At 34.6% G+C, this 19,203-nt stretch overlaps 1 protein-coding gene across 11 annotated transcripts in view; it reads left to right on the top strand.

The window, feature by feature from the left end:
* The window catches only part of ROBO2 (roundabout guidance receptor 2), a 656,142-nt gene that overhangs the window by 511,935 nt on the left and 125,004 nt on the right, over positions 1 to 19,203 (top strand). For 8 of the 11 annotated variants that reach the window (XM_024993901.2, XM_024993905.2, XM_024993910.2 and 5 more), the window contains one exon: positions 1,270 to 1,281. The exons of the other annotated variants lie outside the window; for them this stretch is intronic. In XM_024993901.2, coding sequence (XP_024849669.1) covers positions 1,270 to 1,281 — 12 coding nt within the window. The remainder of the gene's footprint in view (positions 1 to 1,269; positions 1,282 to 19,203) is intronic. 11 annotated transcript variants of the gene reach the window in all.

The raw sequence follows: 19,203 nt of genomic DNA on the forward strand, positions 1-19,203 counted from the left end.
TTCTTCTTTGAATGGTCTTCCCCCCTTTAATTGTGAATAATATCCTAAGACCATGAATCTTATAGAGAAGAAGTTCCAGAACAGTTTCAAAGATTCCACAGAGCTAGAATTGTGATGTATTTGTCGAGTGAGTGAATGAATGTCTGTAGATATGGTTTCAATGGCTGTATCTGTCTCACCATGCCCAAGAAGAAATCAAGACAAAACTACTCACAAGTTGAGGGTTACATTGTGTTTGCACTAGAGCTTTATCCACTGGGATATGAGTGAAGCACTTGTTTGTTGAATAAATTTATATTTTGAAATGTAAGTTTTCATAAAAGTTCAAATGCTACTAAATTGATTTCTTCTTCCTTTGAATAATGGGGCCATATGTTTTATATTTGCCTATTGCTTTTATACAAAGTGGTTTACTATCTAAATTGACTTGGCAATATTCTTTTTACAGAAAGTATTATTAAGCCCATGTGTGTCTCTTTCAATTTCTGTGCATTTATAAAAGGGGTAGCCTATTTCAATTGATTTTAGTGATTGAAAGTTATGGAATAATAAAAAATAATAATTTGTTGAAGCAGCAGTTTGAAAGCCATTCTCTGTGTGAACAAGAATCAATTTGTCAGTCATTGTTTCCTGCCCTCTGCCAAAAAAAGAAAAGAGCTTAACAGTGGTTAGAGAGCTCCTCAGTTGAAATCTCTAAGGATGTTCCAACCTATTTGTTATATTTTCATCCACCCTGTCCACGGATGAAAAGTGATGTGATCTTAACTTATTACTGGCTGAAAAGCAGCGTCAGGGGCTTTTTCTGTAGTCCCTGTAATGGTTCTGACTAACCATGCTTAAAATCCAATTGCTATTTAAATCAGACAGTGAGGCCTTCTTTTATTGACATGACATTTGCTAGTCTGTGACTTGAATAGTTATATTCATCAGGTTCTTAACTTTGGGATAACACAAGGCTGTTAAAAAGATCTTTGAAATAATAACTGTAGTAAGTGATGATGATGATAAGACCTCATGTATAATATCTGTCAAATTGCTTAGAGTTAATCTCAGCATGCAAAGTAATTGTTTTCTTAGACTTGTATTTATAATGTTCAGTTTTTATCAAGCTAGGACATCATGTTCATACTTGAATAATGACACTAGAAATCACCCTACTGTCCATACTTAAATGTAACATTACACATCATGCATTCTGATAATTTTCTTTTCTTTCTTTTTTTTTAATTTCTTTTTTATGTTTTCACCACACCATTGTAATGTCTACAGCTCGCCCTGTGGGTAAGTAGCCATCCTTCTATCCATTTCGCATGGCTTTGTATAATGCTTCATAGCTCATACATATTAGGATATGACAGATTGAAATACATGTGTTCACCCTTGTTAAAATATTACTTGAAGGACTGTCTGCTGTAAAAGTTGCTTCTGACTTTTTCATCACTGTACTAAGCCATGTAGTTACTTTTTATTACTCTGCAATTAATAGGTAAAATTTTCATGTGAAAGAATATGTGAATGGTGAATATTATATACTGCTAACTTTTCTTGAGAAAATTACACTTCAGTTTTCTTGCGTGAGTCAAATCATTATGTTTGATATTTGTTAAGATGAAAGATTATGAACTAGATTAAGAAGTTTTATTATTTTATGCACATATATTTTAAGCTGCTTGGAGTCTCCGCTTTGTAAGGGTTATTTTTTACTGCTGCACACTTTTATCTGCATGCCACTTAAACAAACTTTAGTAGAATGCTTCAAGTTATTGTAAGTCGATGCTTACACCTAGAAGAAAATGGAGTGATGATCTGTGTTCTTTGGCATGAAAAATTAATTGACTATATCATTCTTCATTTGGCTTTGCAAAACTGAAATTAACAGCTTGTGCTTGCATTAATTTAAGTGGTAATTATTTTTAAACAGAGATAAAATATTTTTTAATAAACTTTCTGCATTTCTTTTAAAGTTTAGCTTAACCTATCAAGAAATGTGTTTGAATAAAAAAAATCTTGGTAATTGTGTTAAAAGTAAATAGATATATGCTTAAATGGATTGCTTCTTTAATATACAAAGAGGTACTTTAATAAGTTTTTCAATTTGACAGAGCTATATATCTTTGTCACCCAACTTCAAAAGCTTCGTTAATATACTGGCTTGACATTATTAACATTTGGTATACAGTCATCCAGATTCATAACCTTTTTCCCCCATTGGTTGAAACATTCACAGACATTATTGTTATGTAATATCTTCTTATATAGATAGCAAATACAGTAAAGAGAACTTTGGCTTCCTAATCTGAATTTCTGTTCTGCTATTTCCAAGCAGAACTTCATTTGTCAGTTATTCAACATTCCTAATCCCCAGTCACTTCCTGTATAAAATTGAGAGAAAAGTCCTTACTTATCAGAACTAATGTAGGAATAAATTGAATTCAAGATTGACCATATATGTGAAAAGTTTTGTATGTCAACATTGGTTAACACATTTCTATTTTCTGAGACATATTATTTCACATTTCAGTATTTCTGGAATATACTTATGGCTTATCATTAATTTCAACATAAACCATAGACATTTTTTCCTTAAAACACCATTTAATTGATCATACTTTTTACAACTGATACTTTTAGAAGGTTAAGGAATATATTATAGTTTTTGCATTTGCAAGAATTCATATAGATAGAAAAAAAAAGAATTCATATTGATAAGTTTACATACTTATGGTATGACATCAAAAATTAAGAAGTGGGAAAGAATAAAATAATAACCTTACAAATTAACAGGAAAAATCACATTAAATTATAGATCTTTGTATATAAAAATTTTATGCCAATAAACCATGACCACTTGATCTATATTATTTTGCAAGTTCCCAAAACATAGAACAATATGTTAATAATTTTCAGTATATAAAAACTCTTGAATAAAAATACATTGATTAGAAAATATGATGTATGCAGGGTATTAGATGTATTTGTAACCTACAAAGCAATTCAAAATTTATTTCTGTTTTTATTCTTTTTCAAAATGATTTCTTAAATTCCCATTGGACAGGAACTAAAGAATAGCTTCTTGACACATTGTACTTTATTCTGGGAAAGTCTGTCATTTCATAAATCTTTCTTGAATGACATGACAGTGTTCAGAGATATGAAGAACTATACTTTAAACTTGACAACTACTATTAATTTGGGAAACTGAATGTTTGATATGCTTTTATTGGATCACCAAAGAAGACTGATAATGAGGAAATTATTTGCTTTTTCTTTGCATCAATTTTTTACATCAATTTTAATTCAAGAATTATAGATATGGCAACTTTTATTGTAAGGTTAGAAGATACAAATTAAGTAAAATCTTGAATTAAACATTCAGATGCTAGAAAACTACATTATTAATATTTGTTAATAGACTAAATGTCTTTTAACTTTGAAAGTCTTAGCAGTAGCATAAACAGTGTTCTACAAAGTAGAAACCACAGAAAGCAGAGGAAAATCCATCTTCGATGCTAGTATAAACTATGTGAAGAAATATGTACCAAATGTATAAGATTTAGAGAAAATTCAGTGGGTAGTTCCTATCTAAAGCTTTTAAAAGAAAATTAGAAATATATGCAGATTCTGGAATACTTATAGATTCAGAAATCAATCATTACATTCCATACCAGATGAAGCTTGGTAGTCTGTGGGGAAAACCCTTTTAGAAATCATTGTAAACTTCCAAACTGGGTAACTCTTATAAGCTGCATATGAGTCAAAGAATTGGAAACTCTATGCAATTTACAGTGGGAATAAACACCTTCTTTGCTGTACTTTTGAGAGGATGAGAAACACTCTTGAGTTTGAGGATCTTCAATGTGAAAAATCTTACTGAAAGCAAACAATCACATAAGTACCAACCGAAGAAAGTGTTCTCAGATTTCACTTCTCATGTGCATTGTCATCAACACCTCCAAGAGTCCTGGAATCTAACTTCCTTAGTTATCTTTACCACAGAATCTCGACAAATGCCACTTTAGTCATTAAAAATCCACCAGCCCATTCTGTGATGTTGACTTTTCTCTGTCCCAACGGCATTTTTTATATGAGAAGCAAAAGTACATCCTAGGGCATAGTTAAGTCTGAATGTTGAAATATTCATTTGTTTGTTTGGAAAACTCTTATGATGAGGGAACTAACAGAAGACAAGGTTCTAAATAGGGATAAATATCTTGCTTCCTATGCCCATCTGTCTTATTTTCTATTGGAAGTCTTTCCCAAGCTTAAAAATAAAAAAGAACATCTATTTTGGAGATGGGCAACACATTTTTTTCCTAGCAGCAACTCAAAACATGATGAGTAATTTGGAAAAGAACTGTCAAATCTACCAGCTGCCTTGCATGTGATGGTGAGGCCTGCTTCGTTTTGTGTCTTATATACCATCTGCCACATACTGATTGCCTCCAGTATGGAAACGAAAAGCTGGGTATATCAGGTGAAACTCATTTCACATCAAAAACAAATTGACAATACACAACATTATAGAAACTTACAATTATTTCCTAATTTAGTAACTCAAAAGTATGTTTCTTTCTATAGAATATAATTGGCCACACAGGAGTGTGTAAGTATGCTGCTGCTGCTGCTGAGTCGCTTCAGTCGTGTGCGACCCCATAGACGACAGCCCACCAGGCTCCACCGTCCCTGGGATAGGCATGTAAACGTTTCGGGCAAAATTCCCATCTTTTATTATTATTATTTTGAAGATGCAGCCACTGTTTAAACAGAAATCTTTCGGGACATATTTTTTCAATCTTTGTTTAAACACAAAAATTAACATAACCTCATTTTAGAAAGTTCTGTTTCAAGTTGAAGTGGAGTTTTTTCTTTCCTATAACATGCTCTGAAGCATTTTATTGAGGCCACTAAAAAGTCCAATAAAAAGTGAGTGCCTGGAAAAATTCATTCAGAAAATATTATGCTATAAAGCAGATACTACTTTAAAAATAATACAACTGGTTTTTCAACACCTCCACCCTCCACCCCACCTTGAAATTTGGAAAACTATGTGCAGGATATAATTTAACTTAATAATGGAAATATTACAGTTTTGTGTTTTTTTTTTTAAATCAGTAACTAGATAGATACTATATATGAATCCTCTCATGTCAAGGTCAGCTTTTCTGCAAAAGACCTCCCAAGCATCTCTTAGGAGGAAACCTCTGGTGGCTCAGAGGTTAAAGCGTCTGCCTGGAATGCGGGAGACCTGGGTTTGATCCCTGGGTCGGGAAAATCCCCTGGAGAAAGAAATGTCAACCCACTCCAGTACTCTTGCCTGGAGAATCCCATGGAGGGAGGAGCCTGGTAGGCTACAGTCCATGGGGTCACAAACAGTCGGACACGACTAAACGACTTCACTTTCTTTCTTTCTATACTTGTATTCTCTGCAGCCTTTCTTCTTTGGACAAGCTGTTACCCCAAGACCTGAAGTGATCATCTCTCTCCTAGGAGCCCTTAATGTGTCCTGCACCTGGCACTAATTAGCTACTTTATGCAGACTCCCATTTAATTTTTATTAAGTATCACATTTTTCATGGCTCCATATGTTTTGATTAAATAGTAGGTTAAAAATGCATTCAATTGTGTATATTCTAACAGTGTTCCCATGATGTGAAACATTTAAAATATCTTTAGCTAATGCTAATTTTTAAAGTGAAAAATCAAGTCCTGGTTACTTCTCATGCTTGGTTGGTCACTTGATTCTTTTGGAAGCATCTTTTGTGTTTGACAATGTCTGTTCAATGCCTCTAATTTGAAGGGTAGGTATAAATTTATTGAGTCATTTTTTTTTTCTCAGACTTTCAATTGTCTTCATATTGAATAATTCTGTAGTGAAATTCAAGGCTCACAAAATATTTTTATCCTCAGTGGGATACCCTTTTATGAATACTAATATGAATATCAATATATTCCCTTCTTTCAGTAACTTTGCTGGGTTATACCTTGAGCCTGATCACCTGTGTCTAATGTTCCTGGAACAGCACAACCCCTTAAATCTACAGATTCATGTTTTAATTTACTTTATTTAAATATGATTTCTTCTGTTTTATCTCTGGGTATTTTTCCTTTCTCAGTTCTTTTCCTCAAATACATCAGTTATATTGGCTTTCCTTTGTCTCAATTCCATATTTGTTAACCTATCTATAATAATTTTGACATTATCATTTTTCATATTGTTTGATTTCTTAATGCCTATTTATCACCTTCCTTTTTCAGTTGCAGTTATCATTTTCCTATTTCTCAATTATATGTCTTTAAATTTTGTTAATTTCCTTGATAAGCTTGAACAAAGCATTCTTCTCCACTTGTCTTTTAGCCCCTTAACCTCTTGAGATTTTTGTTTGTGTCTTTTTTTTAAGAGTGACCCTGTTGTATATAATTCTATTTAGACTATAAACAGCTATTTATTCTAAAGTATTTCTCTGTTCCCTTATGTTATATTTGGAAGATATAGATATTTATCTCCCTTTGACTAATGATTATGTTATTTTCTGTCATTCATTAGAGAAGTAATTAGTTAATATAAGTTTATTGTTTTATTTAGTTTTGCATTAATCTCTTTTAGTCCCTATTTGATTAACCATCTAGTTAATGGCTAAAAACTAGAGTTTGCATGTTTGGAGAAGAGAAAGTGAAAAGTATCAGGGTCATTCAGTAACCTCTACTTAGACTCTTATCTTGAATATTTTCTCAAAAACATGTTACTTTCCTCTTGGTATGCTAATGATTTTAGTAATACAGAACAGACCACTTTAGGTTGCTGCTGCTAAGTCGCTTCAGTCGTGTCCAACTCTGTGCGGCCCCATAGATGGCAGCCCACCAGGCTCCCCTGTCCCTGGGATTCTCCAGGCAAGAACACTGGAGTGGGGTGCCATTGCCTTCTCCGCCACTTTAGGTTACCAGCTCCCTATATTCTATGTAAAACCCTCTTCATCTTCCTTCATACTTCCTGCTTTGTAATGAATTGCTTTTTAGGCATACTAGTTTTTCCACAGCTATGTAACAAGTGCCCACAGATTGAGGGACTTAAACAGCACCCTTTTTAAAAAATTTATTGATTTTAATTTGAGGCTAGTTACCTTACAATATTGTGGTGGTTTTTGCCATACATTGACATGAATCGGCCATGGGTGTACATGTGTCCCCTCGTCCTGAACCCCCTTCCACTTCCCTCTCATCCCATCCCTCTAGGTTGCCCCAGTGCACCAGCTTTGAGGGCCCTGCTTCATGCATCATATTTGTGTTTTCCTCTAGCAGTTTTATAGTTTCTGGTCTTATGTTTAGACCTTTAATCCATTTTGATTTTATTTTTGTGTATGGTGTTATAAAGTGTTCTAGTTTCATTCTTTTACAAGTTGTTGACCAGTTTTCCCAGCACAACTTGTTAAAGAGATTGTCTTTTCTCCATTGTATATTCTTGCCTCCTTTGTCAAAGAGAAGGTGTCCATAGGTGCATAGATTTATCTCTGGGCTTTCTATTTTGTTCCATTAATCTATATTTCTGTCTTTAAACAGCACCCATTTTTTAGGCCACAGTTTTGTAGCTCAATCAGACTCAACTCAGTCCTCTTCTTAGCACCTCATAGGCCAGGTCAAGATGTTGATCAGGCTGAGCACTTCTCTGAAGACTCTCCAGAAGAATCCACTTCAGAATTCATGGAGGTTATTGGCAGTATTAAGTTCTTTGTAGCTGTAGCATCGATATCACCATCTTCTTGTGTGCTGCCAGCCAGAAGCTGCTCGCAGTTTGCTTGCTGACCTTTGCACGTGGTTACCACAGCCTTCAAAGTCAGCAGTGACCCCTTGAATCCTTTCAGCTGTAGAAAATCCCCTGATTGAAAGGTCTTTTGTGATTGGGTTACACCCCTAAATTAACCTTAAGGTCCCTAAGACCTATCTTAAGGTCGACTGATTAGTGACCTTAATTACATCTACAAAATCCCTTTTGTCACATAACAATCATGGGAGTAACTTCAGGAAGTGAAGGTAATGGGGGCCACCTTAAACTTTCCCTATCCATAATCGACTGGGCCTTTTTTTCCTACAGTGCCTTCTCTCCTGACTTGTGAATTTTAGTTGGTTAACTTTGAAGTCGTCTCTCATATTTCCCAAGTCTCCTTCTTAACTCCCAATCTCCTTTTCCCTATCAAGGGATGATGGAATGGGCTCTTGCAGTGTTGACAGATACTTCTTGTGAAATTGGTATTGATAAAGGATTGTGGATTGAGTCTAGTTATTGTTCATTTTCTGTGCTCATTTTCCTCCAGATTCAACCATGATTGGCAAGAGGACTTCATAATTTGTGGTTTGGTGTTATGGTAGTTTTTCCATATTATTCATTTCTTTTGTTGCATTTAATAGAGGAAGGTGGAGCAAAAAGCCTTTATTTCATTCAGTTCAGTTCAGTTCAGTTGCTCAGTCCTGTCTGACTCTCTGCAACCCCATGAATTGCAGCACGCCAGGCCTCCCTGTCCATCACCAACTCCCAGAGTTCACTCAAACTCACATCCATCGAGTCGGTGATGCCATCCAGCCATCTCATCCTCTGTTGTCCCCTTCTCCTCCTGCCCCCAATCCCTCCCAGCATCAGAGTCTTTTCCAATGAGTCAACTCTTCGCATTAGGTAGCCAAAGTATTGAAGTTTCAGCTTTAACATCATTCCTTCCAAAGAACACCAAGGACTGATCTCCTTTAGAATGGACTGGTTGGATCTCCTTGCAGTCCAAGGGACTCTCAAGAGTCTTCTCCAACAGCACAGTTCAAAAGCATCAATTTTTCAGCACTCAGCTATCTTCACAGTCCAACTCTCACATCCATACATGACCACTGGAAAAACCATAGCCTTGACTAGACAGACATTTGTTGGCAAAGTAATGTCTCTGCTTTTGAATATGCTATCTAGGTTGGTTATAACTTTCCTTCCAAGGAGTAAGTGCCTTTTAATTTTATGGCTGCAGTCACTATCTGCAGTGATTTTGGAGCCCAAAAAAATAAAGTCTGACACTGTTTTCACTGTGTCCCCATCTATTTCCCATGAAGTGATGGGACCAGATGCCATGATCTTAGTTTTCTGAATGATATTAACCTAAATATTAAAAATCTTTAATTTTAAACTAATTAATAAAAAACTCATTAATTTTGGAGTCTTTTCAAATAAAAATAAACAGCATGTTTACTTAGTAATTAAAAATAAAGTACTATAAATGTCAAATATCACAGTAATGTAAAAGTCATGTTTGACTGTGACCTCATGGACTGTAGCCCGCCAGGCTCCTCTGTTTATGAAATTCTCCAGGCAAGACTACTGGAGTGGGTTGCCATTCCTTTCAAGGAATCTTCCCAACCCAGGGATCAAACCCAGGTCTCCTGCATTGCAGGCAGACTCTTTACCATCTATACCACCAGGGAGGAGTAGAAACAGTATTATGAGATTAGTATTAGAAAACTTCACTGGCTATTGTCAGAAAAATAGCATTAATGTGTTAATCACACCTTCTAAGAAAAATTTTCACTTCTATGATGCTGCTAAGTCACTTCAGTCGTATGACTGTGTGTGACCCCATAGATAGCAGCCTACCAGGCCCCTCCGTCCATGGGATTTTCCAGGCAAGAGTACTGGAGTGGGTTGCCATTGCTTTCACTTCTATAAATTACAATATTTCACTGACAGAAAGATACCACCTTATATATTTTATATATATATATGTCGTAAAATATATATCATGATGTACATTACACCTAAATATTATATGCATGACATTTGAATTACTACACTACTTTTTTAAATGTATGAAATGTCACTCTAGGGAATATTACATAATTAGATTCATTAAAAATATATAAACTACCAAATTAAATTAAATTAAATTTTGAATTAAAATATGTCTGAATGCCTTTTTAAATATCTCTTATGGCAAACATTACTTCCTAGATTTATTGAGGATATTATTTTCATCTCCCCTACAAAACTATTAGCTCTTTGTCAGTAAGTACATTGTTGTGTTTATCTTTCTGCTGCCTCTAGGTCTAGCACAACATTTACACATGGTAGGGGTATGCCAAGTGTTGGTGCAGTTAATTGATACACACATATGCACACATAGGTAATACTTGCCTAGAAAATGTTTATGCAAGCAGCTTTAAATAGTGCTATAAAAAGATTAAGCAACATTAATGGTAACAGGCCAATCATATAGTCCCCATTCTGCTAGTAGGAGATAAAATACAACAAAAAAGAAGGCACTAATGAGTTAGGATGGTGCCTTACTAAGCGTGTAATTAATGTTATTAAGAAACATTGCAGTTGCATATTAAAATTCCGTTAACTAAGCAGCACTTCAGCATCAGTACATTTGTTCCTTAGCTGCACGTCCCCCCACCCCGCCCTTTTTTTTTTTTTTTTTCTGATTGGCATCTTCATGCAATCTTTTTCTAAAAAATGAGATAATGGGATGTGATCAGCCCTCGTGGTTTAGCTGGAGTGCTGACATGACAGTTCTGGCAAGTTGACAGGTTAAGTGAGTGAAAATGGATGTCTTGTCTCACCATTTACACGAAGAGCCTTTTTTAAGCTATAGTTTTCCCTCCTCACCTCCACACTTACAACCTCTTCTACTTGCAATATTGAGGACTCTAGCTTTCCTAGTTAGTATCTAGAGAGGATTTTTTTTTTTTTTTTATCACTCCTTTGACTATTTTTCTTCCCCTGGTGAAAATGAGATCTTTTTAAAGAATAATGTAAATATTGTTGTATTTAATAATTCATTTGTTTTAATAGTAATGGTATTTTCCTTGGAAATTAACGGTCTCTTAAAGAAAACAAAATTTTACTGTTTTATTGTATTTTCAGTATTTTAGTCAGGAAAGCACAGTAGAGAAGCAAAGCTACTATTGGTGAAGGACAGAATAATATGGGAAAATGTGATTTTCAAAAATCAGAATTTGTTTAAATTTTTCTCCATTTATAACTTAATTCAAGAGTTCATTAAAATCATATGTTAGATTTTAGGATGATTTCCTATAGGTAATGATTTCCTGTACTTGCCTATAATTGAAGTACAAATCTATTTTAGTAATTTCACATACACTAAAGTGTAAAATGATCTGTAAACATGTCCAGCAAAACACTTTATGTTAACTATTAAATTTACTGCAATATAGAAATATTTAATACCATTAGAGGATTACATTGGACTTGATAAAGTCAGTAAAGCCCATTTACATAGAAAAATACATGGTTACACCAGCATAAATCCTTCAGTTTAACAAACATTTACCTGATTTTCTAAAGGGGTCAGTGAAGCCAGGTGATGGTAATAGTACATTGGTGCAATCCAGAAAACTTCTGTCTCTAACATAAGGCATGTGTTTTAACCTCTGTGAGGAACAACTTCACCCTCTTCCTTTCTTACCTGCTTTATCTCAAAAGAACAAATCTATCTCTTACTGTCTCTTTTTCTGTTTCAATGCTTTCCCCAACTGTCGGAGACAACGGTCAAGTTCCTTTTGTAATGGTGGGATGTCCTGTATTACAACTCTTATCATGTTCCTCACGTTGTATCATGCTTGATTATTTTCATGTAAGTTTCCTCTGGTAGGCAGTAAGTTCCAGAGAACAGAGATCTTAGTACCCTCAGACCCTGACACTAAATAATACCAGTAAATGCTTAAACTAATTAAATGCTATTATGAGTTAAAGTGCCAACAAACATCTGAATTTATTTCTAGTACAAATTTATTACTTTGGGGCTTCCCATAAAAAAATAAATAAATAAATAAGGTTAAGTACAAAATGTCTGTGGAGTTGTTGTTCAGTCACTCAGTCCTGTCTGACTCTTTGCAACCCCATGGACTGCAGCATGCCAGACAGGCTTCCCTGTCCTTCACCATCTTCCAGAGCTTGCTCAAACTCATGTCCATTGAGTGGGTGATGCCGTCCAACCATCTTGTCCTCTGTCATCCCCTTCTCCTCCTGCCTTCTAGCTTTCCCAGCATCAGGGTCCAGTGAAGCTGTGGAGGAGCTGTTTATTTTAACTGTTTTTACATGCTTGCCGATGAGATTTAAATGTGCAAGGTATTTTGAAACAAATGAACTTATCCTTTGCAAGGGCATTCTATTTTTTCTAGATAGTTGTAGAATTATTTCATTTTCTATATTTACATTGCTCATTTTCAAGAAGAAGCATATTATCTGTGACTATAAATTAAAGAGCATGGTTTTAATCACAATCACAAAACATACACATGCTTTTCATTTGCATGTCCCACTTACCACCAAAACTCAGTACCTTTGATGCTCTTTGGACTTGCTTTCCCAGTTACTAAAACAGTCAATTTAGAAGGCCACTTACATTATTTTGTAGTTACATTAGAGAACATGTTTGACTAGCTTCACAGCCTGCTTTAGTCAACAGATTTTGAATGACCATGAGTTACTTTATTTTTCAATATTATATGAACCTACAAAAATTAGTCTTCCCATAATCAATAAATTCCACAACCGTGGTTAAAAAATATAAAGAGTATAGCTGCATAATTGGCACAGGGTTTTACTCACATACAAGGACTGAATGCAGTTGGTACATGCGAGACCTCTCATAGATGGAAAGTAGCATATGAAATCTAAATAGACAAAGTATCTAAAGATTGGGATTTGTGTCATTCAATTTTTTGACCATTTTACTTTCCATATTTATGGAAACAGTAAATAAACCTTTTAGTAGTTTTGCTTTTTCAGTTTGACATTAAAAAAGCATATATATAATGTACATCACATATAGAGAGGTAGATTATTAAATTATTGTTGAAAAAGGCATAGATATTGGTTTTTATTATGGAACAAGAATTTTTAATATTAGTTAGAAGGAAGGCACTAATGAGAAAGAAACCACATCACTCATCTAGAGGGTTTATTGCCATGGACTCAGTAAAAAACTGATTAATTGGAAAGGTACGTAATTTAGCACTTTAATAGTTTATATTTCTTAAAAACAGTGACAAATGAATAAAATGTGATTAAATTGGGTTTATAAAAATGATCATTTTAAATCCTATATCCCTACATTATATTTTTCATTATAAATGCATTGCTTCCCCTGAAATGGATTATGTGTTAATAAGTTTCAAATCAAATATTTTCATGACATTATGCATTTCCAATATTATTAACAGAAGTTCTTTGTAAATCAAGTGAAGTGTTAAATAGTAGAAATTAAATAAAATTAAATAAGTTGAAGGAACAGTCATTTATCAATTAGAAGCCGACCTATTCTGATTACTGAGTAAATATTCAACTCCTGTTTTACATTTCATGTTAATGAAGTGAATTCTTGCTGTTTCTTGGTGGGGCTAAGCCTATTAACTAATTGTTTTGTGTGAGAACTTTAGAATTGGTTATTACACAGTACCTGTGTTTTTTTGTATGCTGCTTTTGTCACTCCAGGGTGGCAGCTACTCATTTTACAGTAAGTTTTTGGTGCAGTGGGAATGATGTACAGAAGGGCATATTAAAATCAATTAGGAAATAGTTTCAAACATATTTTGTTTGACATCTCCCCACCCAGATTACTATAAGAATAAAGTAGCTCTTCCCCTTAATTTTCTATTCCAAATTATTCATTTACAGTTCACTATTTGGAGATTTTCCACACCAAATAGAGATACTATATCATTGCACAATAGTAGACAGCACACCTCACCAGTAACAGCTTACAATGGAACAGAACAATGAAGGCACTCAGGCAGTGGGCGCGGGGATAGGGGATAGAGAAATAATACAAGCAAGGGAAAGTACCTTAAAGTGGGAAGAACAGAAGAAAAGTACAAGATTAGAGTGTGTTCAGGTTAATCGTTGTTGACAAGATAGATCAAAGACTAATAGATATCAAGAGGGATTAATCACTAAAACAAGCAAATATGTATGCAAGTGATTGAAAGTAGATTCGTCTGCTGAAATGCTGGAGCTGCTTTGAGCACAGGTGAGCATGCGGATGATAGAACCCTGGGACAGCTGATGGAAGACAAAATGATACACAGAGGAGAGTGATTTACAAGCATGGCAATGGCAAGCAATAGAAAAGGCACTGTAGGTTTTGAATGAAGAATGGCTTAAAATAAGTGTACGTCAGAAAGGTTGTACTTATAAGTAGTACAGAAAGAGCAAGATTATAGATTTTATGTCCTTTAACAATAACAGCAACTATTTAGGAAAAACATGTTATGATTTTAACAATATTATACCATATTGGAAACCATAGCATATAATTTTTACCCTTGTGTTTAGTAATAGATATAAATTGTCAGTCATATGATTTGAAGTGAACCACATGTTTAAGAGGTCCAACTATCAAATGGATCAGAAATCATCTGTCTTCCTATCTATTGGTTTGATCTTTAAAAGCCTTTAATAAGATTCAGTTTACTGGTCTTTACATCATAATGGTAGAAGTTAAGGCATAGAGCTCTGTGAATATTAAATGACATGATGCCCATGGATGGTTTGACACACCTTCTGGCCCTTAATAAGCACTCAATTGATTTTAATTATTGTTATTGTATTAAACAGTTTTCAACTCAGCAAGTCTTTCAAATAAGCAAATGATGAAAGAATGTACATTTCAAATATGCTTTAGAAAATACTGGAATTTCATCAGTAAAAATATTAAATAACAAAAAAAAAATTATACCTGAGTGTAAGATACAAAGGTCATAATCTTTATTGTTATGAAATAAGAAGCTTATTCACTCAGGCACAAAATTATACCTAAAGAAAGAGCTGGAGTGTGCCTGTAACTGCCTTGTCACACATTAATGCATGCAACTGCTTCATGACTGTCTCCATGTTCATGTCTGCCATAGAAAGTCATATTTTCCTGTAAAAACAGCTTTGAACATGATATGATTAACCTTTAGGGTCCCCCATCTTGTGTCTCCAAGCCCACTGCATGCTCAGCGCAGGCTTCCTGCTCACGTTTGCCATCTGATTTCCATATCACCCACTCACTCACACCAGCAGGCATTAGCATAACAGAGCTGTAGCGTGACTTTGATTGAAGCCAGCTTGGGCTGAATGTAGTATCAAAGCATAATTTAGCAGAAATCAAATCTAATTTGCTGTGTATTGTATTTAAATTCTCTAAAACACAGTTTTGGGTGAACAGTACCAGACCTCTCATCTTAATTGACCTTTTTATATTTGGATCTACTCTTCTGGAAATCCCCCTATGCACTTTTTGCATGGAGATATTCTTTTAAACCTGTGCATGTGTACTTGAACATTGAATTGTCCCACTGTTTGCTTCATTCCCTTTCTTGTTGCTGCTGAAGCAGTAAGGTATAATCGCTTATAACAGATTAAACAAGTAGGTAGTTACATCATAGTTACATGAGATTTGTCTAATGTTTTGGGTTGTAGAAAAGATCTAAATATGTATTTTATAGTCTTCTGTCTTAGAAATATATAAAAGAATTGCCATTTTTATAACCAGCATATTCTTCTGGAATTTATAACTCTAACTCTTTAATTCATATTTGGGTTTAAATGTGTGTTTTGAATTGTCAGCTTGAGGACCTAATTTTTTTTTTTTTTTAATATCTAATGAGAGCCGTCATAGAAAATCCATTCTGTGGAGAGTGCACATTGTGCTATTGTGCTTGATAAAATGCCACCTCTCTGCCTCTTCCCTCCCGTTGGTGCCATCAGCCAAGTATTGTCTTTTCAAATCATTTTCAGTGCTACCTGGCAGAAATACTGAAACGGTGATGTGTTATCAGTAGAATTATTGATGCAGTTTTTCATTTTTAAAACCTCAAAAAGGGACTTTCTGGCAGTCCAGTGGATAAGGATTCACCTTCCAATGTAGCGGGTACGGGTTCGATCTTTGGTTGGAGAGCTGAAATCCCACTTGGCTTGTAGCCCAAAAAACCAAGCATTAAAAAAAAAGAAAACAGTAACAATATTGAAACAGATTCAGTAAAGATTTTTTAAATGGTCCACATCAAAAAAAAAAAAAATCTAAAAAAAACAAACCCTCAAAAATAAATTCCTTCATCTGATATCCCTTCACAAAATATTACAATATAGATCTTGGGCAGAGGAAGAGTCTACAGAAGTAAAAGTGATTGATGTAATTTGTTCCAGTGGCTCAACTTCTGATGACAATAAGAAAGGCTATACATTTTCAGAGGCTTGAATACTTTTAAAATCTTTTGCTTTGTTAAATGCTTTTAGATCTTCAATTTTAAATTTTAAAAATGAAAATGTGAATCTAGTTTCAAAGAGATTAGTGTGGTTTTAGTTTGAGTGACAAGAAGCAATTTGATTCATTAGAAATACAATGTATTTATAATTTGGAATAAAAAGACAAAATAAACAATTATCACATGAAAGGATATTTCATAGCATGAATAACACAAATGCTGATAGCAATTTTCATTAGTAGTCTTTTAAAATGCAGCACTGGGTAAAAACTCGAGAAACTTTTGATTTCCTGGTCTTTTAGATTATGTCAACAGTGGGAAATATTGTAGAATTTCCTTATCCTTTAAGAGTTCTTACAAAATATTATATTTAATTGCTACTATAAATATAGCAATTATCAAGTGGATTTTCTGTTCCAACTGCCTGAGAGTTTTCAGTTTCATGTCTCCCTTTTCTCTTTTAGGAAGAACATTCTTTCTAATACTGTTGCTAAATCTTTCTTACATAAACATCTTTGAACAGATCTCCATACTTCCTAGGGCAAAATTTAAGCTCCTTTAGAATAAATTATCACACCCTACCTTTATCACTTCTGCCTCTCTTTGTCCCAAGTGACTGGAATCCTTTCCATTTCCTGAACTCTTACTTGTGCTTCAAAACACAATTCAGATGTAGCCATCTCCCAACATCTTTTCTCTTCTTTCCTTAGCATTACTTTGTCTACTGTGTTCTCTTCCAATCTTTTCTCCCCAATGTCCTCTGCATTCTTCTGTTATTCAAATCATGCTCTGTGGTATTTGCTTTTATTTGTTTATTTAATTGGAAGTCTCTGCCATAGGCTATGAACAGTTTTTTATTTTGTTTTCTGTCTCCTACATCAAGCAGACTATCTCATAGTTTGTAGATAATACATTTTGAAGGAGTAAATAGATGAATCATATATTTTCCAAAACGTGGATAGATAGATGTGGTTATTTGCCAATCCTTATTTTAGGGGTAATATTTTAGCAGCTGTGTTAAAACTGTAGGATCTAGATTCCAAAAGTATTTTGAAAAATCATTCATCCACGCAAAGGTTTTTGAAAGCTTGAAAAATCAAATGCTAGAAGTCTGTAGTTAAATAATTAAAGTACAGATAGTAATTTTACTGAGATAGATGGATGATAGATAAACAGAGTATCAATTCAGTTCAGTTCAGTTCAGTCGCTCAGTCGTGTCCAACTATTTATGACCCCATGAATCGCAGAACACCAGGCCTCCCTGTCCATCACCAACTCCCGGAGTTCACTCAAACTCACATCCATCGAGTCGGTGATGCCATCTAGCCATCTCATCCTCTGTCGTCCCCTTCTCCTCCTGCCCCCAATCCCTCCCAGCATCAGAGTCTTTTCCAATGAGTCAACTCTTCACATGAGGTTCCCAAAGTACTAGAGTTTCAGCTTTAGCATCATTCCTTCCAAAGAACACTCAGGACTGATCTCCTTGAGGATGGACTGGGTTGGATCTCTTTGCAGTCCAAGGGACTCTCAAGAGTCTTCTCCAGCACCACAGTTCAAAAGCATCAGTTCTTTAGCACTCAGCTTTCTTAATAGTCCAACTCTCACATCCATACATGACTACTGGAAAAAATATAGCTTTAACTAGACGGACCTTTGTTGGCAAAGTAATATGCTGTCTAGGATGGTCGTAGCTTGTCTTCCAAGGAGCAAGCATCTTTTAATTTCATGGCTGCAGTCACTATATGCAGTGATTTTGGAGCCCCCCAAAAAATAAAGTCTGTCCCTGTTTCCGTTGTTTCCCCAGATTCTATTTGCCATGAAGTGATGGGACTCGATGCCATGATCTTAGTTTTTTGAGTTTAAGCCAACTTTTTCACTTTCCTCTTTCACTTTGATCAAGTGGCTCTTTAGTTCTTCTTTGCTTTCTTTCATAAGGGTGGTATCATCTGCATATCTGAGGTTCTTGATATTTCTACCGGCATTCTTGATTCCAGCTTCTGCTTCATCCAGCCCGGCATTTCACATGATGTACTCTGCATATAAGTTAAATAAGCAGGGTGACAATATACAGCCTTGACATACTCCTTTCCCTGTTTGGAACCAGTCTGTTGTTTCGTGTCCAGTTCTGACTGTTTATTCTTGATCTTCATACAGATTTCACAGGAGGCAAGTCAGGTGGTCTGGTATTTCCATTTCTTGAAGAATTTTGCATAGTCTGTTGTGATCCACACAGTCAAAGGCTTTGGCATAGTCAATAAAGCAGAAGCAAATGATTTTCTGGAACTCTCTTGCTTTTTCGATGATCCAGCAGATGTCGGCATTTGATCTCTGGTTCCTCTGCCTTTCTAAATCCAGCTTGAACATCTGGAAGTTCTAAATTCTTACTGTTATTTTACTAGCTAGTTATGAGAGTCAGTTTAGATTATTTCTTGTCCAAAGCAATGCAAATGAACTAATAAGCTGAATATGTGACTTTTATCAAAGACTAAATTTTACTATACTTACTTTTATATTTATGATGAGATACAAGCTAAGTTACTCAGTACTTCTTACTTACTTAATGTCCATTTTGGAAGTAAACTTTTTTCGTGAATTACTAAAAGAAGTAAGGAAATATACATTGATCTTTTAATTTTTCTTAATGTATATAATTTTTCTTTAGATATTACAGATTATAGAGACCAATCTTAATATTTTTGGTGTATCTGGTGGTTTCACATCTTTATTGAGACATGGACACTACAGTGTTTTAAGAGTCATTCCTAAAGTAATTTTGTAACATTGATTTAAACTATCACTCTTATTAGAAAACATAGAGAACAAAAATCAATGATACTGCTGATTCAGTGGAATTGTGTAGAAATAACAAGATTGTAAGAAGCAAGTAATCTCCTGAAAATACAGGGCATCATAAACCACGTTCTGTTCAAATAGATCTATAAATCTGGGTTCTCCATCCTATAAGCT

This window comes from Bos taurus, chromosome 1 (assembly GCF_002263795.3).
Source record: "Bos taurus isolate L1 Dominette 01449 registration number 42190680 breed Hereford chromosome 1, ARS-UCD2.0, whole genome shotgun sequence".
NCBI lineage: Eukaryota > Metazoa > Chordata > Mammalia > Artiodactyla > Bovidae > Bos > Bos taurus.